This window comes from Archocentrus centrarchus, chromosome 14 (genome assembly GCF_007364275.1).
Source record: "Archocentrus centrarchus isolate MPI-CPG fArcCen1 chromosome 14, fArcCen1, whole genome shotgun sequence".
Taxonomy (NCBI): domain Eukaryota; kingdom Metazoa; phylum Chordata; class Actinopteri; order Cichliformes; family Cichlidae; genus Archocentrus; species Archocentrus centrarchus.
Genome location: NC_044359.1, coordinates 19,172,832 through 19,197,397, shown reverse-complemented (window position 1 = coordinate 19,197,397; position 24,566 = coordinate 19,172,832). Strand labels below are relative to the sequence as shown.

The following is a 24,566-nucleotide window of genomic DNA, read 5'->3' as shown; positions in this document are numbered from 1 at the left end:
TTGCTAAGCCAAGTGAAGGAGCAAACTTTGCCATTCTGAATGTGTAACCTAGCCACACCATAATGCAAATTTACATTACCATCCGTTGTCCATGTAAACCAAACACTTGAAATATGATAGGTTGCTGGACATGTTGCTGTGGCTGTCTATCAAACCAAGCTCTTTGTATTCATGTGATATTAACTCTGAAGGTTTAGTAATCTCAACGCACTGTTACTGCTAGTCCTGCTATACAATACAATGAAATATGTGTGGATGGGAGACATTCAGGAAGCACCAGTGGCAGTTTACTTGCTCTAGTTAATTAGTTTTGTGCTTGGCATATTGTCCCTCAGTTTCTTTGAAAACAAGCTGTACACTCGCAGTGGTAGCCCTGTTAATGAAGGCCTAACAACTTTAACGATTAAATCTATGAGAGGAAGCACTGTTCTTTCAATGAAGATGAGAGAAGTGGATCACCAGAGGACTGTAGCTCTGGTATAGTTCTTGGTTGCTATGACCAGAGAATAGTAGGATCATAAGTGGTATGAATACGTAGGATCATTAATTACTGGTACTTTTGGGATCATAATGCTGTTGGAAGTCAGTCATTTTACCTGTTCGTCAGACTAAAATGAGGGCTTTTCCCAAACTGCGCGGAGCTTGAAGCTGTACCTGGCACAGAACCAACCGAACAACGTTATAACACGATTCCTTGGAGTATATAATGTTACGGCATCACTCGTGATGCACAACCTCGGCACATCTGCCGGTCACTGAGGCAAAAAGTGAGTACATATTACTCGACGATGGTTGTTTATTTGTATGTTGGGAACACCGCCCTTTAGTCAATGGTAGAAAACATTTCTAGTGTGTATTTCAATGATTGAAAGTCCATTTTTACAATTTTTGTGAATGGTTAAAGGCCACTTGAGTTTAGTGCATGATTTAAAAAAAAGAAAAGAAAAAAAAAGCCACACCAGGGGGAGAAGGATGAAAGCCTCCCCCCCGTTTTAAAACGTGAAATTAGAACAAAACCGATACTGAAGTGAAAATAGCTGCAACGTGAAAGTTGATGTACTGTGCACCAGGAGCAAACCATGGAATTTGTCTGACTGAGAATAGTGTTTGAAGATGAAGGCCTTATGTGAACTGTATAATAGTTAATAAATTAAATCTTGTAAAATTGTCCTCAGTTTTCTGGGTGGTGCGTCTGTCGGTCATTGATCCTTTTCTCTGTTTAGGTTTGAAATGAGATTGGAAGTTCATTGTTAAAAGCCCATTCTTATGATTATACTTTGCGAATCCAACACAATAGCAGCCAGATGAAGGTTGTCACAACAATGGAGACCACGGAATTAAGAATATCAATCATCCCATTTTGTGAGTTAAAAAAGTCACTGCTATGGGAAAACGGAGGGGTGGGCTACTGGCAGACTTTAAAAAGCCATTCTGCACTGCGCTACCATCTGACAACATATAAGGCTGTTATTTTCCACTTTTTAACTGTGGAGTAAAAGATGTGTTTTTCTATTACTACTATTTTCTTGATTGACAGCTTAATAAACAAGCACAGCAAAGCATGAATAGCCTAGATGGCTGCTGCCACACATTGGCAAGGACAATGGTTGAAGATTCTTTTATATGAAACTTAATATAATAATCATAATAATAAGCTTATTCTACACAGCATACATGCAGAAATACCTCTACAGTAGTAACTCTATTATAGAGGCACATGATACATGTGACTCTGAAACGCATCAATTATTCACAGCGTATCCGTCATGAGTGACTGCACTCTTTTGGGAGAATACCGTCCTCACAGTATCCGTTAACCTCTGGAGAGAAGGGTCAAACATAACATTATGTCGCCCTCTTGTGACTGTACATATAAGAAAGAGGGTGGACTTTTCATTACACATCATCCCCTGGCCACTCTTTACATGTGTCTCTGTGTGTGTGGTTTTATGTACTGACATTTACTGTTGTAGCTCCAATTCCATTGAGTTTACACATGAAGATGAATTTTACTTATAGTGAGGGGCTTGAGAAAACAACATCACTTCTGTGACTTTTAAGAACTTTCTGAAATTTGAGAAAATACACCACATGATGTCATAATGATATTATTACCTTAGTCATGGCTCTAGTATTCCAAAAAACTTGTTCCAGAAATGCTGTATTTTAAACTGAATGCATTTCAGCTTGGAGCTGCATTATGGAAGGTTATTTTTGCACCCTGATACAGTCAATTTTTAATTTGTGTCTTTCAAGTATGCAAATCTTATGGAAGTACAAGTCGCAGCTCACTAATAGAAATATCTAATCGGCCAATTAAACAATGTCAACTCAATGAATCTCGATGCTTTGGGGCATATAGAAATCCTGCTGAAATTCAAACTGAGCATCAGAACAGGGACCTCTAGGGTTTACAGAGGGTGGTCTGAAATGCCTGGTTGATGTCAGAGGACAGGAGAGAATGGCCAGACTGCTTTGAGCTGATAAGCTGCATACCTTGGTTGTAACAAGTGGTTACAACCAGGTCTGCAGAAGAGCATCTCTGAACGCACATCAAACCATGAAGCAGACGGGCTACGGCAGCAGAAGAACCCATCAGGTGCCACTCCTGTCAGCTCAGAACAGGAAACTGAGGCTTCAGTATGCCGAGGCTCACCAAAACTGAACAGTGTAGGACTGGAAAAACATTGCCTGGTTTAATGAGTCGTGATTTCTGCTGCAGCATTTGGATCGTAGGGCCAGAATTTTGTGTAAACAACATGAAAGCATGGATCCATCCCGTGTTGTATCAACAGGCCCTTATTTCTGTTCTTGGGCATGATAAGAGTAGCTTTGCATGATTCACATTTCAAAATAATCCTTACTTATCTTATTCTTGGCCTTGGTGCAGTCACTCAGTTTACTCTCTGCCCAAACCTGAGATGACCTTATTGGGGCTATTGGGCATCATAATAGAAAAATCAGTTTTTTGAGGGATTTATGGCTCATGGAAAGATGAACTCTAGAAACGGAGCCACGTTTAATATGAGTATCCACCATAATAACAGCATAAATATGACAGAAAACAAGGAAAAGCATAAACGGTTCTCTTTAAAAGTAGTGCCATATGATGTCAATGTGCCACAGCTAATTTTTCATTTACTTTTCCCGTAATTTCTCAGGCTCTCACAGGTATGAACACGGATCTGGTTGTAAATTCCATATCCATGTTAGTTCAAGCATTTTCAGAAGAAATGCAAACAAACCTCAAGATAATGACAGAAGCCGTGACGTATGAAAGATAGCTTTATTGCACAAGGTGTTAAATGATCTTTTTAGTTTTTGCTTTCTTTTCATAGAAAATGTACCTTTGAACACAAGCAATTGCTGTAACAAGCAACTCAAACAAATGTTTGGGATACCCTCAACATTTTTTTTTTTTTTAAAGTTTGGATTTTCATACACTTTTTCCTTCAATTTTTCCCTTTTAGCAAGCATGCAATGACTTAATTTGAGGATGAACAAAATATAAAATAATGATAATAAAAAAGTAAACAGGACAAATGACAACATCAAAAGACTGTTAAAAAAAAAAGAATAAAAATTCAACAAATTAGTATCAAAAAACATAAAGGGAAAGAAAAAAAAATGTTTTTGTTTTTTTTTGCCCATTTCAGAAGTAAAATACTTTATTTTTTGATACTATTTCAATTTTGAAACTGGGGCATTCAACCCTGATGTGTCCCCTGATTTATTCTGACGAAAATAGCTCTTCATACAAAACTGTGTATATGTACAGTACAAGACTTAATCTATAAACAACACTGACAAAGGTAGAGATGAGGGATCTCGTATGGTTAGGGTGGTGAATTTTTTACTTAAATTTATCTGAATAGGGATTAAATGACGGGAGCCTGAATGATTCAGATTTACAGACAGATTTCTGCCCAGTATATACACAATACAATAGTAGTTTGTGTGACCAAAAGAGCTATGAGTCCCTGATTTCACTTGGCTGAACTAGTTTTAGCCACAGGCCACATAGCTTTGTACCGTTTGGCCTCTGGAACCAAAAATTTTGACAATACGCCAAACAAGTTAAACGGAAAATTACAATTTAGAATCAACAGAAGAACAGAACCCCCTCCCCCTAAACAAACAAACAAGCAAACAAAGCAAATGGATAAATAAACAGAAACCACAAAAACACTATCGTGGAGATGCTTCAAGAAGACACTCCAGTAGGTTCTTGTGTGAATGTACATTAGCGCAAAATAGAGGGGTATTGAGATAAAAGAAAGTGGGACATTTACAGTACTCAAAACAGGACAACAACAAAGATATCAATTGAGAGCGAACATTATATAATTTTCAAAACTGAACTCCCTGACATATAACATCTCTCGACATTAAATTATCTTACTTCATTCACATCATGACTGGGATTTCTTCAGCTAGTTGTCTCTTTATCTATGAAGAGCAAAGACTGGCTGTGTGGCATGGCTGACTGAGAAGTTGGTAGGATGCTCTATTCTGTGACTGTCAGTCTCTGCCATCCATGCCACAAATAGAAGCCTTAATACTCTATAATAACTAAAAGTCTGTGACCACTTTGCAGCAAACCTTCTCCTAGCATAAAACGTATTTGGGGATCCTCTGAGACACTGATTTGGTTTCTGAATGTTATTGTATTTACCAACCACTCAGGCTGCTGACATGCTTAATAAAAAGTCAAGGAGCCTATATCCTCACGGGCAGACTTATATTATTACAGAAATCCTGGAAGGCCTTGTGTCATGATTGTTTTCACCAAACAACCAAGGAGGCATCGCGATCCGAGGATGTCATGTTCTGCTGCCTATCTGGCTTTTCCCATCTCACTGTGCAGACAGGGAAGCATCACTCTCTGTCCAAATGTAAGCAAAACACCCTTCTGTTAGTCGGCCTACATACAGTAACATACAAAACATCCTGTAAATATACTAAACATTTTCTCTCTTTAGTCCAACCTTTTTTTTTTTTAAATTTCTCTTTTTTTAATTTCATGATTGAGCGATTGTCTCGTTCTTAAAATTTGACATTAACATTAAATTGCTGTATATAATACTACACTATTGTAGTATGTAAAATTTATACTTTGTCATAATTTCACTTAAATGTCAATAATATACCTACATAGAAATATATATGTAAATTCTTTATAATACCAAATATTCTGTATTTGTAATGTGAGAAATTATAGCTGGTTCATTTGGGTTGTCATGATTTGTTAAAGTTAGACAATGTTCAGCTGCAGAGTGATGTGTGGAGGATGTTAATGTGACAGAAATCTTCTTGGAAGGGAACCTGAATCATTACTTTTGGAATCAAAATTAGAGAATCTGCCAATAGCATTATGGGACTTTAAGAGACACAAAGAGGGTGAAAGATACAGCAAGAATAGGGATCTTAATCGGAAGGCTTGCAAATTGACAATAATACTCAAACTATGGAGGACAGTATGCGTGTGTGCGTATGAGAGACAGGATGGCCACACAGCTTCATACTGGCTATTGTAGTCTTCATATTCATAAACACAGAGGTTCTGGTTCCTCGGTTACAGTCAATATTTCAAAAATGACCACAGAATCACTTCCTGGTTTTTGTGCAGCTCCTGTGAGAGCTGACTGAAGCTGAGCACCAGCCGGCTGGAACTGTTAGTTGGAGTTAGTAGTTCTTTTATAGAGTCCCACATGAACATGAAAAGTAGGGTTAGCTGGGTCTCTGTCTGGGACAACATCTTTCCCAAGGTAAATCAGACAGGATGCTGGGCAGTTCACCATTTGTTGGGTTTAAAGAAAAAATGGTTGCATGCCCATTCTGGCCCAGACCAAAGAGCGCCAGAGTGGGGCTGGCTGAGGAGTGGGACAGCAGTCTGTGCAGAAGAATGGACTACACAAGCGTGTATGACTTGGAGTAGGCCCCCACACTCTGTTTCTGCAGCCTCCCCAGTGCAGAGGAGCTGCTCTCTAGGAGCGAGTCTCTGGAGCCCCCCACCTTGTTACTGCTGGTGGGGTTGCTGCTCGTGCTGGAAGTGGAAGCTGTTGCTGCATTATTGGAGCTGGGCATGGTGAGAGTCCTTTGAGGCAAGGTGGCAGTGCCAGAGCTCACACCCAAACTGCCCAGCCCAGAATGGCCCAGTGTCTGGGCCTGCTTCGCAGGGTCTAGAGTCTTGTGACGGCCCTGGGTGTGATACGCCCGCTGCGTCAAGCTGCGGATTGATGCTTCCCGTGGCGGCACAGCCGGGCATGGGTCATGCAGCTCCCCTTGCTTGCGGAAGAATGGGTCCGTCTTCATGTAGAGGGGTAGGTTGCAGAATTCACCTGAGAAGGGCAACAGAACAGAAATATTCACTTTCTATGATGAATTGGAGGTTTTGCTTCCTTATGTAGTACATGTCTTTCTAGTCTATTATGGGCTGGCAGTTATTATTACTGAGTGCTATTAAATATTTTCGGATTCATCCTTGGATTATCTAGTCACAATAATTCCCTGCCATGCATATTTATCCTTATAGTGTAATAAAAAACTTTCTTTGGTTTTTACCTACAACAACTTCACACAGAGACTTTTTTTTTTTTAAATCCCCACAACAATATTAGCAACCTAAATATTGTGGTCTGTTTGCACCTCTTTGCCCTTCACTGTGTATACTGAAGGGCAGAGAGCAAAGGCATACAAGATCCAGCACAGACCAGAGCAGGCACTGGTGATATGATAGTCAGAAATAGTATGAAAAGGGGAAACTGGTGTGGAGGTGGGATAGAAAGCTGCTTGGAACAAAAACTCTATGCACAGGTTTTGTTTTAGCAGTCAATGGCTTTTTGTTATGCTCATCCTTGCGTGTCAAATTCAATTTATGACCTGCAATTCATCAGTAAGAGAAGCAGAAGTGTGTACTGGATGTCTTAACTGTAATAATGTGTGGTCCTACATGTGCACTGAATGTAAAACAAGTAAAAAACAAACAAACAGAACACCTATCACTTATCAAAGATGCTAAGTTAAATAAAGAATTAGTTCCTGCAGAAATGTCCCCATGTAGGTCTCAGCTTTCATACTCACTTTTGTTAGCGCGGTGGGGAATGGGCACAGCCACATTTTTACCACGGTCGTAGTCCTGCGGTTTGGGTGGTGAGGCAGTGAAGCGGCAGATGCCTGGTTCAGAGGGTGTGCTGAGGGAGGTCATGCTGTCTGCTGGGTCATTAGTACCTGTCGTCATTTGGTCAGATGAGCTATCAGAGATGAAACACTCCGTGATGGTAAACTTGGCGTGCTGCAGGTGCTCCTCCAGCTTGGCGTGCTCATACGCCCTAGCCAGCTCCTCATAGGTGGAGGAGGCGCTCTCTGTGGACACCATGCTGTTCCGACCTTTATCTGAAAGGATAAATGTAGTTGTCTCAACAATTTATGTTGAAGTTAAAGTTATGCTGCATTCTATTGTGTGTGTGAGTGTTTACCAAAGGGTTTAGTATGTGCACAGTATGCCAGTTATAACTGACCTGTGTCCTGTGAGAGGCTGGCACTATAGCTGTCACTCTCTGTGGCTGTGATGCCATGAGAGCCCATCGTCCGCCAGTCAGATGTCAGCGTTCGTGCCGAGGCGGTTGACTGGCTCTGACTCGGCCGGCTAAGTGTCCACTGGCTGGAGTACCTGTTTCTAGAACTGTGGGCTGATTTTATGCTCTTTCGGGACACTGGGTCTGAGAGAGGTGACAGAGATCAGAGAACACTTTGGCATTAAAGATGTACAGTATCCATGTATTAATTGTCTTTAAATCTAATAAGAGACTTATATTTACATGCTCAAACAATTTCACTGAAAACTCACATACAGTACAAATGTGTGTGTGTGTGTGTGTGTGTGTGTGTGTGTGTGTGTGTGTGTGTGTGTGTGTGTGTGTGTGTGTGTGTGTGTGTGTGTGTGAGAAAAAAAAAAACTCACTTGTGCCAGGTCGAATGTCTGACATGTCAATCAAAGGGCCTGAATTCTGAATAAGGGCTTGGTGATGCAGAGACACGCCTGTACAGAAGTTCTGCGGATTCACTGACTGGCTGAACTCAGTGTCCGTCACCGGCACTGCTGCCTTGTCCTCTCCTGATGTGGACACAAAATTAGGAAATAAATCAGTTACATAAAAATGTTAAAGATGATCTCTTAGAGGTTTCTAAAAACTACACTATGAACGGCAGCTGTGTTGCTGTCATTGTGCAGTCACATGCCTATCTGTTTGATGCCTTCCTTGTCCTCAATGAGTAGCTGGACACGTGGGATGTCAATATGAAGCCTTGGTCCTTGAGGAGGGCCCTTCACTGGAGTGTCTATACTGCGATTGTTCTTGCTACACACAGAGACAAGAAATACACATATAAGTCTGATAGCTCTTGTAAGGGATTTATTTATGCAAAATACCAATATTCTATACAGAACCCATAAGAAACAAAGTTAGCTGTCTCTTACCTGATAAGCATCTCAGCAAGGCTCTTAGCATCTGTAAGAAGACAATATATTAATTAGACATATTTAGCTTCGAACTTGTCACTTTGTGTGCTGCAGATAAAACTGACATTAAACACAAATTCAGCGGTTTCTTTCTCATTTTCTTTCACACCTCTAAGTCGTTTGAGCCTCTTCTCTTTGCGTTTCTTGCGTATAATGAAGAGCAAAGCAACGCCCAGGGTAACCAGGATGACAGGAGAGCCGATGGAAAACAGCTTCTTCACGTCATCCCCCTCGCCACGAGCTGATTTAATAGGGGGGATTGTGCCTAATGGGAGTCGAAGAAGAACAACAATGAGATCAAATTTATAAGGGTCAGTAACGGAAATAGAGATGACTGAGGAAAGATGTGCAAAGACTGGAAAAACTAGGATACACTTACTGCCATCGTAGTCAGTTGTGGCAAACTGGGAGGTCTGGTTGCCACACCCAGCACTGTTGCAGGCTTTCATTTTGAGCTCGTACCAGGTGGCCTCTCGTAGCTCACTTAGGAAGAGCTGATTTGTGGAATTGGCCTTGAGGCTCTGCCAGGCCCAAGTACCTTTGGGCCTAAAGTCTAGCATCAGGTCAGTGATGGGGCAGCCCCCACTGGTCCAGCCCTGTAGGTTGAGCCCTGCATGAGTGGAGTTGATGTGGGTTAGCAGCGGCTGGTCCTTGTTAAACACTGGTTCTGGAGAAGGAAACAACAGTAGGTTAGAAAGATAATGCTAACAAAGCAATTTAAGAAAACTGTACTGCTAGTACAAATATAAAAAGATTAAAACACTGACAAAAGCAAGTGGGTGTCAGATTTATTCCCAAAACATCTAAAAGGAAAAAGAAAAGTTTTTTCCTTTCCCCAGCTTCAACACTTTTCTCTACATCCCTCACCTCTTCCGTGGGTCTTTGCCTCAATGATCTCGCTGATGCGCCCTGAGCCTACACTGTTCTTGGCAGCCAACTTGACCTTGTACCAAGTTCCACAGCGGAGATTGTCCAACCTGAAGGAACGCTCGCTGGAGCTGATGAATACATCCCTCCATTCCTCTGTGTTGTCGACAGAATACTGCAGCACAAATCCTGCAGGCACGAAGCACAGATTTACTTTATGTCAAACACAGTTACTTAGAAAAATAAAGATTCTGGTGTGTCCTTGCTGCAGCTACATCTATTGGACACCAGGGGGCAACAATCAGCTACAAGTAGCTACAGCCGGCTCCAGTTTGACTTCTTTTTACCCAGAAACATAGGCTCAATGCACAACTGGATAAGTACGAATGACATCAAAAGTGTGAAGCACACTCAGAAAAAAGGGGTCAACAATATTTAAAACCTCTGATTGAGCTTCCTCCATTATCCCCAGGGATCCAAGCCAGAGTGATGGAGGAAGTGGAAGTAGTGGAGACAGTCAGACGCGGCTGGTCAGGAGGAACTGGATGCACACATACACACAGACAGCAACTCAGCACCAGGGCAGACACAAACACACTTTCTGTGTCCATTTCACTCAAATAGATCTACTATTTCTACTTACCTTGCACCACAAGGTTCACTATGATGGTGTCAAAGCCTAGGGTATTAGTGGCCGTACAGGTGTAGTACCCAGAATCCTCTGCTTTGACTGAGCGTAGCACCAGTGTACCATTGGATAGGATTTGCCGCTGGCTGTCAGCTGTCACAGGGATGGCAGAGTCCTCACTGATAAAGAGCAGACAGGTTATTATACAAGATTAAGAGTCTCATACATAAGTAGGCATGTTTTTTTAAATCCATTTTTCCTCATCTGCATGAGCAACTTGTATCTCTGATATCTAAAGCGTATTTCACGCCCAGTCCGACCTGTCTTTGGTCCATTTAATCGTGGGAGTAGGCTCTCCCACTGAGCTGCAGGGCAGACGTACTTCCTTCATCCAGGGTGTGGTCACGGTGCCCCCAAAGGACAGGATCTTAGCTGGGACTGCACACAGAAAGACACAGCCAGTAAAACTTAGCTTACATCTTTAACACATGCTGTTAAACTCACATAGTAAGAATTACACTAAGATGTCTTTATTCATACGTTATGTTGCCTTTCTGTGTCTACTTTTGGATGAATAAGTGGGCGTGAAAAAGGCCTTTCTCCTGACAGATTAAAAAAGCTGTAACGTAGTGTTTTAATGTAGTCCCCTTTCAAAACTCTTAGGCTTGAGTCTATCATTTCTCCATAAATCCTCCCCTCTATTGATTTTTGCCTGCTATCTCTCTCCCCAAGGGTCATTTTACTGGATAGGCCCTGTTCATCACCACATAATTAACAACAGCGTTTCTTGCAACATAGCCGCTGCTCAATCAATACCAGGGCTGTCAATCAATAGCAGAGATTGTACACAGAGAGAGAGAGGGAGGGAGACTGATGAAAGTGATCTGTGTAAAGGAGATCATGCTGCCGGTTCGTAGCCATGTCTAGAGTGCTCTCCCTGATAACCTTTGCACAAATCTCTTTACCCTTCTTCTCTACAACTGGTATGCCTGGAGGACCCACCTTTCCCAGCAGGCTCCACTGTGACCTTTGCGCTAATGTTGCCTCTTCCAGCAGTTGTCACAGCTGCAGCCCAGATGAGGTATTGTTTACCGCGGGTAAGGTGCGTGATACGGTAGAAGAGCATCTCTGGGTTGGCCTCATACTCACTGGGAGCCTGGGACAGAGGGCACGCAATGTCATGTTATAACATAGTAATATAATAGGAGTGGCGGCAGCTTGTGTACTTGCTTGAAATGCTACATTATTGGGCTACAATGTATATTGAAATAAAAAAAAAAGATGTAGGAAAAGAATTAATAATAAGTTTTGGGACAACATACATAATACCAGGACCCTGAAACTAATGGACCTGTAGCTGACATAATTTGCTTTTTTACTTACTGTGACCTATCAAAATGTGCACTGTGAAAAAGGGTCTGTGCAATTTTTGGAAATAGATTCCTTTCCTTGAAAAATCAGTATCATGAAACAATGGAAAAGTACACTTTCTGTAGAAACGAGGGGAAAGCCAAATACTATTGTCAGTGTAATCTTTGTTTTTTAGATTTTTATATATCAGCACCAGCAGCAGCCTTTGCCTTCTTCTGTATAAAAACCAGAAATGATACACATGTACTTTGCAGTACGAGTATCTCAAATCTGTGAGAGGTTTTGTCTGCTACACTGACAGCAATGAACATTTTTGACTCTTTCCCTATTATGTTTTTCTCAGCAATGCCTGACCTCCTTATGGATCCCATTTCTGTGCACACTTGTATAATATAACACAAATGTTATATTACATACAATCTGACATGATTTGAATCTTTTGAGCGAGTGCTTTTTGCAGGGCAAATTGATTGTTTCAGTTGTGCAGGACAAACAGACGAGGCAATCTTATTTTATATTTTGATTGTTAAACAAATAGATCAAATTACACACATGCACATCCAGAAGTATGACTACTCAGAGTTGAAAACAGATAGCATAACATAAGAAAACGCAAAACAGCAAAGGTAAACCTCTGTGTCCACTTGTTTATTTTCAATCCTATTTTGGAACAAGTCTGAATGGACTGTTCCACTACTCAGAATAAATCTGACACAAATTAACTCCTGCAACTTATAATATCGTACTTGAGGCCTCAGTGCTGGATAATAGATTCACTAATGTTCCTGTGGATATATTTTTGCTCCAAACAAACCTTTGAGAATGAACACACGCACTCACATCCACACAGACGCACACACGCAGTAGCGCGTGCACAAAAACACTGTTGTCTCTTAAGATGATCCTCTGTTCTATCTCTTTAATCTGTTCATCTCTGTGTTCATTTTCAATTCCTTCACCATTTGCTTTTTCCTGCTTTTCCCTCTTCCCCTCTATCCCTCTCTGTCTGGCCCAGTGAAGAGGAGTGGATGGAGGGACACAGGGAGGGAAGGATATGTATAAATGTGTGTGTGTGTGTGTGTGTGTGTGTGTGTGTGTGTGTGTGTGTGTGTGTGTGTGTGTCTGTGTGTGTTTGTGTGTAGGGGGTTCGAACATTCCTTCAGCATTGTGGCGGTGTTGTGGTGATCCAGGGAGTGATACAGGGAGATAATGAAAAGACGGACAAAAGCACTCTCATCTCGATGTGACTGATACCCTCCTCTCTCCTCCGTTCCACCCTGCCTGTCTCTCCCTCTCCCCTCATCCCTCTCTTTTTCTCTCATTTCCCCTCGGTCTTTCCCTACCTCTAATGGTGTGTCTCTTTTTTCTCTCTCAGCCTCCTCCTCCTCACCCCCCCACCCCTCCTCCCTCCCCTCCTCCCTGCCTGTGCTCATTTACATGGCACTCATGCACAGAGAGGGAGGAGTATTTCTGAATAATAAGAAAGTGAGATTCTAGCCTGATATCAGACTTCACCGTGTGCTGGTGTTTGTGTGCACATGATCTAACCACAATTGAAATGCCGCACGTATGTGTATAAATAGAAAATGTCGAAATGTGATGTCTCCGTGAGTGTGTGTTTCTGATGCGGCAGTGTGCATGTGTGAGCTTGTTCTCTGCCTCATTTGCATATCTACGTCTCATCACGTTGCCAAGACAACCTCATCTGTTCATCTGGGAGGGCAGGAAATAAAGCGATGGTGCAAACACAGTGAAAGAGAAACACGCGCAAAGACACACACACACACACACACACACACACACACACACACACACACACACACACACACACACACACACACACACACACACACACACACACACACACAGGTTCATTTAATAATAGTAGTTACAAATGAATTATATCCATTGGTGGTGATTTAATAAGTTACTTGGTTCTCATGGACCTCAGAGATTTTCTATTGGCCCCTTTTGAATCACACCCACAGAGGAAGCACTCACTGGCTGTCCAGATCCTGGACTGGAGCAGTAGATGGTGTACTTGCGGATAATGCCATTTGGTTTGAGAGGAGGCAACCAGGACACAACCACACTATTTGGAGAGGAGGGAACTGCCTTGATGCCAGCCGGTGGTCCAGGAACTAGAGAAAACATATATCAACATCAGCATGGCGGGCATGCATATGTGTGTGTATGTTTGTGTTTGTGCAGGCACATGCTGGGTGTTGGATGGCTATTAAAGTGAGCAGGCTTTTTTTTTCTCACAGATTGGTAGTCTTAGCCTGTACTAAGCTGCTCTGGAAAGACTTAGAAGAACACCCTTTTGAGTGGACGGCTGTGACATATGTTCATTGAGACACTGGTCAGCAGTCTGACTCTGAGACTCCCAGCTTCTCGTAACTCTCAAACAGATTAGATATTAGCGTCTGATCCTCTGTTAGCCACTTCAGCTTGGCACTGGATACTGCTTAATACTCTGATTACGAGATAATGGCACAAAAAGGATTTTAAAAAACATGCATACTTAACAAAAAAACATCAGGACATTGCATACTGTGAAAGGTGAACAATAATGCTTTTGTTTCATTGGTCTTATAGTACAGGGTCCACAGTACCAACCCTATTCAATCCAAACCATAAATATAACTTGTGCCTGACAGTGGGCCTCATCTGGCCTCTACAGAAGGAGGCTACCACAGTGTAAGGCCCAGCCCTCTAAATCCAACCCCCCCACTCTTCTTTTTCTTCTTTGTGAGGCCCCCTGATGTAGCCATGCTGCCACTCTGTACCCTCTGACTCCTTCACCATACAGAGAACATGAGTGGGCAAGAAAACAACAACAAAAAAAAAATCATAAAGGAGAGATGCATGTTTTTAAAGAAGCAGGATCATTGGTGTAGTTAGTGGGTGCAATGATGGCAGTGGGGGCAGCAGCGAGGAGCAGAGGAGGGCATCATCATTATCATAAGTGTACCCCCATGTCAAAGCAGGAGCATCAGTTAAGAGCTGGGAGAGTTAGGTCCCATCTGGTGCCCAAAATCTGCCCAGGACTCCAGACAGGCAGACAGTCAGTCAGTCTGCCGAGTCAGTCTGTCACATAGCCAGCACAAGTGATGATGAGGAAGAGAATGCTGCTAAGTGAACAGTCTCATCTACACATGATGGACTACTGAGCCAATCAGAAGAGAACAACGGTCTAGACACAAAAAAACTAACAAAACAAAAAAATCATCTATAATTACAGTTGTAATAATTGTAATTTTTTACTCATTATTTCTTGTCAGCCAAGAATAGGCTGTGTGATCACCATTCTATCTTTCCATCTTCAACCCCAGAGGCCCCTCCTCCTCCTTTATAAAGAGACATGGATCTGGCTGTAATCCTGCCTCCAATGGTGTAAGCACAAAATTAATTCTCTCTAATCCAAAAGGAGTTAATCCCTATGCCTATGGCAAGTGGGCTGGTGGTAAGGATGCAGGCCCAGGCTGATGGCTGACTCCTGGATGGTGTATGCTCTAACAGAGCACTTCTCGCGCCTCCCCCTCCTCCTCCAGTATCTCCTGCCACCCCTCCCTTAGCCCTGAGCTGTGGACCCAAAGCCTCTTAATTCTCATTAGCACTGCTAATGGAGCTTCCCGGCATAAATGAGCTTTTGTTATGGGTTTGAGATACAACCAGCTCCCTTTTTTGATCTGCCTCCCTTCCATTTCCCCACCTCCTTGCATTGCACACTTTTCTGCACATAAAAAAATTAATAAATAATGAATTTTAGACTCACGATCCTCTCGGGTTTGGATATACAGGACATTGCTGCGGACCCCATCTCCAGCTTGTGTGTAGGCCAGCACCTGAACACTGTAGTTAGTGAACTTCTCGAGCCCTCGCAGCTCCACCTGTTCACGTGTGGTGGTAATGTTCTGCATCTCTCCCCATTCTGAGTAACAGGAGGAAAACTTGTTTTATACAGTAGTGGTGGTTATCTGGACAGGACCAACACAGACAAACTCTGTCTCCTATAAAACATATTTATTTGCAGGTACATTTCTTTGGTAAATATGCTTTGGATGGCATGTGACCATTACTTGGATTGCATGGTAGCAGTTATAGGGGAAGGTTTTATTTCTGTCTTAAGGTATTTATTGTACATGAATACCTTAAGTGAAGGATTAATTGTTATGTTGATTTAAAACAATTATCTTTCTATTTCAGCAAAAGATCTGGTCTTGATCTTGGTCTTGGTCAGATGAGAGCAAATACATTTTTAGGAGACGGAGTTGCACAGACAGTGGCTCTGCAACACACAGACACTCATAGCTAAGCTCTGATTTTTTTGATCAGTTAGTCTTAGTCTAAAAAAGAAACTATGAAAAACTAAAGAGCAGCCTCTGGGGGTGAAAAATTAAGCCAGTGCAGAAGTGCCAAAAACTCCAATACCTTTGAATGATCACTTGAGGCGTCTCTCAAATTAAAATGACTAACTTAAGAGCTGAAATAAACATGTTTGCAGCCTGCTACAAAAAATGACTTTGGTCACTATGGCTAATTTTCTTCTTCATAAAAACTGTGCAGGAGCTTTAAAAAAATCACTCAATCACTTAATTGTAATTAGGACTAATACTTTGCATTATTAGGTGCATGATGCTTGACTGTGTCTAGGGTGTTGGTGCCTCTGGAGCATTTTTAATGCAATTATCTGGATAAATAATACTGCACAGTTTGCAAGTACTTCTTTTTACCAAGAGTGTTGTGCTATAGTTCTGATGAGTATTTTATTTTATATTATTCAGCACTAATTAGTAGGTACCTGTGTCTGTGTGATGCACCCCTACAAATGCAGGCAGGTCTCCACCCCCTCATCTAAATATGGTCACTTCAGCCATCAAAACCCAGATTAGCTCTTAAGCTAAAGTTGAGCCTTTGAGATGCTATATCAATCTTCAACATACAGTCTACTTGACAAACAGACAAATTCAAAAACATACAGGAACAGGAAGTGCTTTATGAGAAAGGTGTGGATACACATTAACACATTTTGACTCACAGCACTGACAGAAAGGTAGGTGAGTGGGAGGGCAGGTTGGTGAATCTTAGAATGAGATAGGTGATAATTACTCTGCATTGGCCACTGGGCCTGGCCCCCACAGCACCCACCTCCGTCAGGGAAGAGGGACCAAAACACAACCCGGTAGCCTTTCAGCACACCGTGCAGCGTCAGCCGTGGAGGCTCTGCCCATGTGATTACTGCCTCGTCCGATGTCACAGAGATTGCTCTCACGTTCTGCGGAGGCTCGCTGGGCACTGGAGGACACAGAGAGTGAGTGTTAGTGCTGCGCAGTTAAATATATTTGAGTACTCTAAATGTTTTAATGGCTTCTACTGAAATCCTGACCAATGTAGCATGGCAGCTGAAGTGCTGATAACTAATGACATCTCAAAGCCACAAACCACAGGAAATCTCTGCTGAAATCAATCAATCAAATAAGCTCAAATTAGCCCTGAATAGCTCCCTTTTCTTTCCTAGCTTTTAGAGAGGAGAAGTGTGTGTGTGTGTGTGTGTGTGGGTGGGGGGGGGGGGGGGGGGGGGGGGGGGGTGGAGAGGAGGAAGAGCACAGAGAGAGCAACATAAATAGTAAAAGAGCTACACCAAAGGGGTCAAAATGCAGATGAGTAGGGTGTGAGCTGAAATGTGGAGGATAAAAATGTAAAGGAAGATGGTGTTCTTGTTTAAACTAATTGCTGTTGTAGAGGCAGCTTCTGACTACCTGCTCGGGCAATTACCATCACTCAGGGTGTCTGTCATTACTCTCTACTCCGACGGGAAGGGTCCAAAAAAGTATAAGACATAAAAACACATAAAATAGACAGAGGATCCACGAGGAGGACGACAAGGAAACCCACAGGAAGAAAGAGAAGATAAAGAAAGGAGACCAGGGAAAAAGGAGGTAGAGTGGGCAGACATTTAAAGAGTAATGGGGTTCCTTGTTCCTCTCTCGCTCTCGACCAGCCTAATGAAGGTGCTAATTAAAGTAGAAAGAATAATGGGGGATGTGCTGCGAATTCATTTCTGCCATTTTGTTTGAGCATGTTCCATCCTGTTGTTGCATTTGACTATTTTTTTTTTTTCAATGTTTTCCTTTCGTACAAGTCAAAGAGATTCCATGCTGTCTGAATCTTTGAATTTATTTCTTACAGTCCTTTTCTCTTTTGCTCCCACACTTTCCTAAACTGTATGTCACAGTTTACTCCTCTTTTTTACCCTCCTTTCCTCTTTTTTTCATCTTGCTGTCTGCTTACCATCTTCCAGAGTGGTAGCGTTGATCTCAGTACTGGATGGGCCAGTCCCAGCTCTGTTGAAGGCCTGGACCACAACCCCATACTGGGCAAACTTCTTTAGGTTGTCTAAGGTGTACACTTCACTGTCGCCTGTAGCTTTCATCTCCACAATGCTATACTGCCCATTGCTACCTGGACCGTTCTCTCTGTAACCAATCTGGTAGCCTCGGATCACACCGTTTTGCAGTTCCTTCTTTGGAGCCTGAAAGTTTTGGAGAGACAAAGAAAAAGTTTTACTCTGCAATTTGGCAACAATATGTAAAAAATAGCAACAGAAATGAAACTAGATCAATTCTGAATTTCAGTTCTGTTTACATTACTGTAACTAATCATTTCCCAAATGTCTGTTTCTTAACTCTTAACATTTTGGATTTGTTTTATGAGATCACAGAAACCTTTTTGTTTTAAATCATGGAGGATATCTTTATATCCCTCCATTATTTGTTTTCTAGTTATTTGCACTGATACTAGGCTTAACAAAAAGCACTGTGTAATGACACACAGTGTAAGCAGTAGTGATTTTTACCCTCCATGTAACTCGTATGCTCTGAGATGTCATCGGTTGCAGGATTACATCCATCGGTGGCCCGTCAGGTGCTGTTGATGGCAGATATCAAACGGTTTTACTTCTACTAGTGATGACGCTGCTCCATACAGTGAAAACAAAGCTAAATATTAGAAAGCAATCACTTACGTGCTTCTTCAGTACTGATTGTGAGCTCTTTGCTGGGAAGGCTGCGGCCAATCTTGTTGTAGGAGTACATGCGGATGCTATAAACACATGCCGGGTGCAACTCTACAATGTTGGCCTGATTGTTGGTTGGTGAGATGTTCCTAGTTGTGTACATGTGATCCCAGGAGTCTGTTAAATATGGACAGTTTTTTTTTTTCAGTTCTGATCATTAAAACAAATTTCACGTTAAGGATTAAGCTTATTTTATTTTAATAACCTACCTGACTTGTTTTTGTACTCAATATCATAGCTGGTGATGATGCTGTTGCCATCAAACCTTTGGATCCAGCGCAGGTTCATGCTTCTGTCCTTCACCTCCCTCACTTCTAGCTCAGGAGGATCTGGTGGCTCTGAGTAAGGATGGAGAAAAAAAAAAAAGAGTTTTGTTTTGTTTTTTTCTTACGACCATCAGTATTGGAGATCTCATTAAAGAATGTTTTCTCATTAGGTTGTTTATATATATATATTTTTTGCCTTAATGCTGAATTAAATAAAATAAGTGGGCATTTGCAGTATTTTGTAGAAATACCTTGTACAGTGAGTTGAATGAGCCCTCTGCCCTCTCCATAGGAGTTGATGGCATGGCAGGAGAAGAAGACAGAGTCTCCTCGCTCAGCTGGGTTTAGCTGCGTGCATCAGCACAAACAGGGAAAGGTGACGTGTGAAATGAATTAATACGATATGTTAATAAAGTTCCCATGATTAGTTACTTTAAAAGGACATTTTAGAAAATATTTATAGAAAAAAAAAAAAAACAGAAAATGGGGAAAGCATGCACAACTAAGCTCACTAAACCATACAATAGCTTATAGTATCATTTTTTAAAATTTATAATTTTTTTTTTTTTAGCAAATTAAGCGATTCCTTGCACATTTGGTGTGATGGCATAAAAAGAAGTTAAGGGTCTGACAAGTACAATCTATCTGACCTTTAGGGTGGAGATGACTTCATCCCCCTTCTTGTTGATGCTGATGGAGTAACGGGGGTTTCTCTCTGCGTCAATGACTGTGTCCCCTCTCTCCCAGCGGATAATAATGGGCTGCTCGCCCCGTGCTGTGCAGTTCAGCTCCTTGATCTGGCCCTTCCTCGCCATGGTAGTGTTGGGGTGGCTGGTGATCATGGCAGGAACTGTGCAAATTCAGAGACAAGTGTCAGCATGACAAATTATTTTATATGGAATAATGACATGAGGGAAATGGGCATGTAATGTTGGATACTGAGCAAGGATATATTACAGATGTATAGACATCCCTATTTCTCCATTTTATTCCCCATTTTCATTTCATGCTTCAAGCCCCACCGCCCTCTAACACCACCTCCTCCCTCTTCTTACTCTTTTCTTTCTTTACTTTTGCTTCTCTTCCTCCTCTGTTACTTAGACATAGATTATTGATTGAAGAGGTTCCTGTGGTTTTGCTTTCATCACTAATTCATCAGCCCTTTTCCCCATCAAACATTCTGTAACACACAGGCCGACAGCTGGAACACATCAGTCAATAGCAAAGGCACCCCCACTGAAGGATGTGCAGGACACAGACTAGGTTTGGCTATGTTAAGCACAGGCCGCACTAGCCTGGGGCAAAAGTGCATCTTAGAAGAGCTGATCCCTGTCCAAAAAGCTGAGACTTATCTCAGTGCAATCCAGGAGATGTGGGTTTGAAAAGAAGTGGGTTCATGCCAAAAAAGCAGAGGATTGACACTTACTCTTGACAGTAAGGATCATGCTTTTACTGATGTCTGAGCCCACTCCGTTGGAGGCCTGACAGAGGTAGTACCCCCGGTCGTCTTCAAGAACATGTCGGATCAGCAGAGAACCATTTGACATGATCTGGATACGGCCAGTTAGTGGGACAGGATGGTACTGCTGAGGGTTTCCTACCCCTGCAGGACACAACACAAAGTGTGCATGTAAGCATGACATTTTTTTCTTGTTCATGTGTTGCTGTTACTGCAGTGTCATGAAGATGATGTGCAGATTTTACCTTTCGCATGTTTCCACATGACTTTCGGAGGTGGGTAACCCTCCACAGAGCAGTTAAGTACTCCTGCTTTTCCATAGATGCAATCTTGATTGTTGGGCTGCACCACAAAACGGGGTGGTACTGTGAAACAAAAATACTGATTTAACGTAAATGAAAGTCAAACAGTGAAAGCTGCAATGAATGATGACAAAACAATTCTAAGATTGCTTTACACAGTAGATATCACAATTGCACTGCCCTAGTTCATCACTGCTATGCCATCCTTCCATTGCTCAATCCCTCACCGGTAACAATCAACTGTCTTTCCCAGCTGACAGTTGCAGCAGCATTGCTGGCAATGCAGGTGTAGTTTCCATTGTGCTTCAGTGTCACATTGGAGATTTGCAGGGAGCTCATGAACTCTTTGGTCTCTATTGCAACACCAGAGGCAGAGCCTGGCACGATAAGCTGGCCGTCTTTGTGCCAGGTGATGCGTATGGGCATGTCCCCAGATGACACCACACAGGCGATGTACATGAGCTTCCCCACTGAGGTAGAGGGGATATCGAAGGGCTGGATGAGCGGTGGCACTAGGGTGGAGAGAAAGAGAATCAATTGAATAAAGGCAGCAATAGATGTTTAAGAGTGGCAATGTGGCCATCTGAAGCAACGCTAAGAGTGAGAGAGAAAGAGAAGGTCATTGGCCAGTACCCCCCACCCCCACCACCCCACCCCACCCCACATCTCCTGCAGCCCATAATAGCTGCTCTGGTTACAGTCCAATTGGCAGGGGGAAGTCATTCCGTTGCCATGGTAATGGAGGTTGAGGTGGGGGTACTACAGCTGAGACATCTGGGGGATTTAATCTAGGCTTCATTATTATTCATCTAATTAAATCAGAGACACACTCACACTCACACACAGGCACATGCACACACCCTCAAACACCTCTCCAGCTGCCCTGCTTACTGCCATCGTTATCCCGCTCACAGACTAAACAAAATGCACATGACAAACAAAAATCTACCCCGAAACACCATCAATCTGCATTGAAAGGCATTACTATAAAGTTGCACTTGACAGCCTTGTACACTGGTGTCTTTAAATAGTTGTGACTAATTGCTCTTTATCAGGAAAATTTGCTCACATCACTTTTTTTTCTTCTTTTTTTAAGCCAATGCAAGCAGTTTGAAAATCAAAATGATTAATATTGATGATTGATTTTTTTTTCTCACTTAAGTGGCATTTTGAATTTTAGCTATGAATGAGTGCCCATAGCTGGAATAATTTTAGGAAAAGGGTGAAACTGCAGTATATCCCAGTCATTGATGGGCCACTTTATCTCTACTGCAGCTTCATCCTATAAATTAGGTTGAAAAAACTAGGTACATATTTACCAAAAACACTGCCCAATGGATCCATACTTCTCTTCAGCTTTACCTTTAACAGTGACGTGGACAGTCTGGTTGATTGACACCTGAGGCTGGATCAAAACGCTACACAAGTAGGTCCCCTCATCTGCGCCCTTCTGCACGTCTGTGAGCCTCAATGTGCCATTCTCAAACACCACTTGACGATGATTATCAGGCAGCTGCATGCCGTCCTTCAGCCACTTAATGGAGTAATATGGGTACCCAATCACACGGCACGTTATATAGGTATTCCTGCCGGCCACTGCGGTGATGTCTCGCATGGGTCTAATTCGAGGTGGACCTGGAGACACAGGGAAAGAGAGGGAGGGGATGGAGGGAGGAGACAGAGAAAGAGAGAGACACAGAGGTCGGAGAAACGGGGAGATGAAGTGAGGGAGGTCATGGCAGAATATAGAGGGCAGCCACGGAGACAGGAGGTGAAGAGATAAAGGTTGAGGGATAGAGTGATTGGGGCAAGTTGACAGGTGGAGAGGGAGGTTAGTTGTGCCCCCTTTACTAAAATCTGATAGAGGATATTGGTTGATTTTAGCCTAATCAGATATTCACTGTACTTAAGTGACTGTGTGTATCTAGATAGATAGATAGATAGATAGATAGATAGATAGATAGATAGATAGATAGATAGATAGATAGATAGATAGATAGATAGATAGATAGATAGATAGATAGATAGATAGATAGATAGAAATGTGTGCAATGGTTCTCACTAGCTCCTGTATGTTTGTATAGATTCAGGTGTAGAGTGCATTTATATTGAAAAGCAGACAGGCACCTCTTACGTTTATGCGCGCTTGGTACTCGGCGCTACCGGCCGAGTTGCGTGCGACGCAACGATACACTCCTCCATCCGGAATGAGTGGACTGCTGACGTTGACGTGCGACACAGTCAGGCCGTCCGACAGGGTGTACTGGCTGGTCTTGTAGGTTGAATCTCTAACCACAGGCTCATCGTCCAGTGTCCAGGTGATGGAAGGGGGTGGGGCTCCTTTGGCCGCACACATGAGAGAGAAAGGCTCGCCGGGGTTTACCACCCGCTCGCTGAAGGAAGACACAATACGAGGAGTACCATCTGAGAAGACAGAGGTAGAGCGGAAACAGAAGGACATAAACAGAGAGTGAGAAGTTCTGACAGAAAAGCAGAATATTGACCAACTTGGAAAGTCCACAGCAAAAGTAGCAGCTTTCAACATAAAGACTAAGGCTTCTATAACCTGCACTTATTTACTTCCCATCCACGTACCCTCGAGCAGAATAATGGAAAAGTCCTGAGCAGTGTGGCCCTTTCGGGAAGCAAAGCACTGGTAGGCCCCGGAGTGAAGCTTTTGAGCTGCAGTGATCTGCAGGGTGTCATTGTGTTGTCCTTGAATGGAGATGTGCTCGTCCGGGACAATTGGCTCTGTGTTCCTGTACCAGGTGATGGTGTATTCTGGAGAGCCTTCCACAGTACAGGTGAAGAACAGTGTGCTGCTGATGCCTGTTTTCAGATTCTTGGGGGACAAGGTCACTCGTAGTGGATCTGAGAGAAGAAAACAGGAGTTCATAAAACATAAATGTACATATATTACAGACTAGATTTTTTTTGGAAAGAAATTTGTATTGCTTTAACATTATATCTGCTATAATAATCAAAAGATGTTAATAAAGGCATAAATACAACAATGATATTCTGACAGATTTTTAAAATAAAAATGACTTGTAGTCTACTAATTTGCCTTTTTATTGACTTATCATATTAGCTTATTTTAAAAGGAATTTTTGTGTTCAGTTGAGCGATAAGGGATGCAATTTCTTTTACCTTTCCTACATCACTCAAAAATCATTAAACCAGATTCAAAACATGACACTTGAACTCATGCTTACAGTAGGCGTTTTCATTCACAGAGATGAGGAGAAAGAGAGCGAGTACAATCAGCAGTGGTGACTCAATCAGTTGGACGCACTCATTAAAAAAGCAGCTGGAGATATCGCTTCACATCTCTGTCCACTTGTGTGTGTGAGTGTGTCTGTGTGTCAGAGAGAATGTGTATCTAAGTGTGTGTGTGTGTGTGTGTGTGTGTGTGTGTGTGTGTGTGTGTGTGTGTGTGTGTGTGTGTGTGTGTGTGTGTGTGCGTGTGTGTGCGTGCGTGTGTGCGCAAATGTCAGTGAGCAATAAGGCAGCTGGTGGTGTATGCTGGGGGGCATCAGTGTGCCTCCCAACCCCCCAACCCCCCCCACACCCTGTCAGAGTCACAGACTGTGCTGCCATGATGTGCCCACTGGCAAAGCCTGCCGCCTTTCTATTCTATTGCTCTATCTCGCCTCTCTCCCTTTGTTTCTTTGTATACTTTACACATTTTAGCTCAGCCTTTCTTATTATCTTGTTATTACATTGTAGATAATGTCATTCCAGCACTGTCTGGGTGTCTGATCATCCCCTGCATGACCCCATGTCTTTATCTATGTCTTCCTCACCCTCCTTCTTTTCTGATGGTAAATGGTGCTGGCAGCTGTGATATGGAATCAGCCTGGGTGAATTACTGCCCTGTTCCTCCTTTTGAGGTCTGATATGATGGAGCATCATACAGCTCACACATATGTTTGTAACAGACACACTTTAGCTTGGACTTACATATGTGCCCCAAACCAAAAACTTAAAGGTGCTTATAAATGTGTCTGTCTGCCAGGCTGATTCACTGATAAGATAGCAAGCCAGTCTGTCAGATTGTTTGCAAAACTGTAT

At 42.5% G+C, this 24,566-nt stretch overlaps 1 protein-coding gene across 4 annotated transcripts in view; it reads right to left on the bottom strand.

Moving 5' to 3' along the window:
• Nucleotides 1-3,272: 3,272 nt before the first annotated feature.
• Nucleotides 3,273-24,566, bottom strand: part of LOC115791815 (Down syndrome cell adhesion molecule-like protein 1 homolog) — a 52,800-nt gene continuing 31,506 nt past the window's right edge. The window contains exons 6-33 of one of the 4 annotated variants that reach the window (XM_030746079.1): nt 23,088-23,363; nt 22,620-22,916; nt 21,855-22,127; nt 20,720-21,004; nt 20,436-20,555; nt 20,158-20,334; nt 19,382-19,581; nt 18,983-19,079; nt 18,675-18,803; nt 18,415-18,582; nt 18,247-18,317; nt 17,682-17,922; nt 16,539-16,685; nt 15,166-15,321; nt 13,389-13,528; nt 11,019-11,172; nt 10,337-10,454; nt 10,032-10,195; nt 9,831-9,929; nt 9,389-9,577; nt 8,901-9,188; nt 8,631-8,786; nt 8,480-8,510; nt 8,242-8,360; nt 7,964-8,116; nt 7,521-7,721; nt 7,084-7,395; nt 5,585-6,341 (exon numbers count right to left, since the gene is read on the bottom strand). In XM_030746079.1, coding sequence (XP_030601939.1) covers nt 5,911-6,341; nt 7,084-7,395; nt 7,521-7,721; nt 7,964-8,116; nt 8,242-8,360; nt 8,480-8,510; nt 8,631-8,786; nt 8,901-9,188; nt 9,389-9,577; nt 9,831-9,929; nt 10,032-10,195; nt 10,337-10,454; nt 11,019-11,172; nt 13,389-13,528; nt 15,166-15,321; nt 16,539-16,685; nt 17,682-17,922; nt 18,247-18,317; nt 18,415-18,582; nt 18,675-18,803; nt 18,983-19,079; nt 19,382-19,581; nt 20,158-20,334; nt 20,436-20,555; nt 20,720-21,004; nt 21,855-22,127; nt 22,620-22,916; nt 23,088-23,363 — 5,192 coding nt within the window. In that variant the 3' untranslated portion in view covers nt 5,585-5,910. Of the gene's footprint in view, nt 6,342-7,083; nt 7,396-7,520; nt 7,722-7,963; nt 8,117-8,241; nt 8,361-8,479; nt 8,511-8,630; nt 8,787-8,900; nt 9,189-9,388; nt 9,578-9,830; nt 9,930-10,031; nt 10,196-10,336; nt 10,455-11,018; nt 11,173-13,388; nt 13,529-15,165; nt 15,322-16,538; nt 16,686-17,681; nt 17,923-18,246; nt 18,318-18,414; nt 18,583-18,674; nt 18,804-18,982; nt 19,080-19,381; nt 19,582-20,157; nt 20,335-20,435; nt 20,556-20,719; nt 21,005-21,854; nt 22,128-22,619; nt 22,917-23,087; nt 23,364-24,566 lie in introns of those variants that run through there. The other 3 variants (XM_030746080.1, XM_030746081.1, XM_030746082.1) reach the window with 3 other exon arrangements.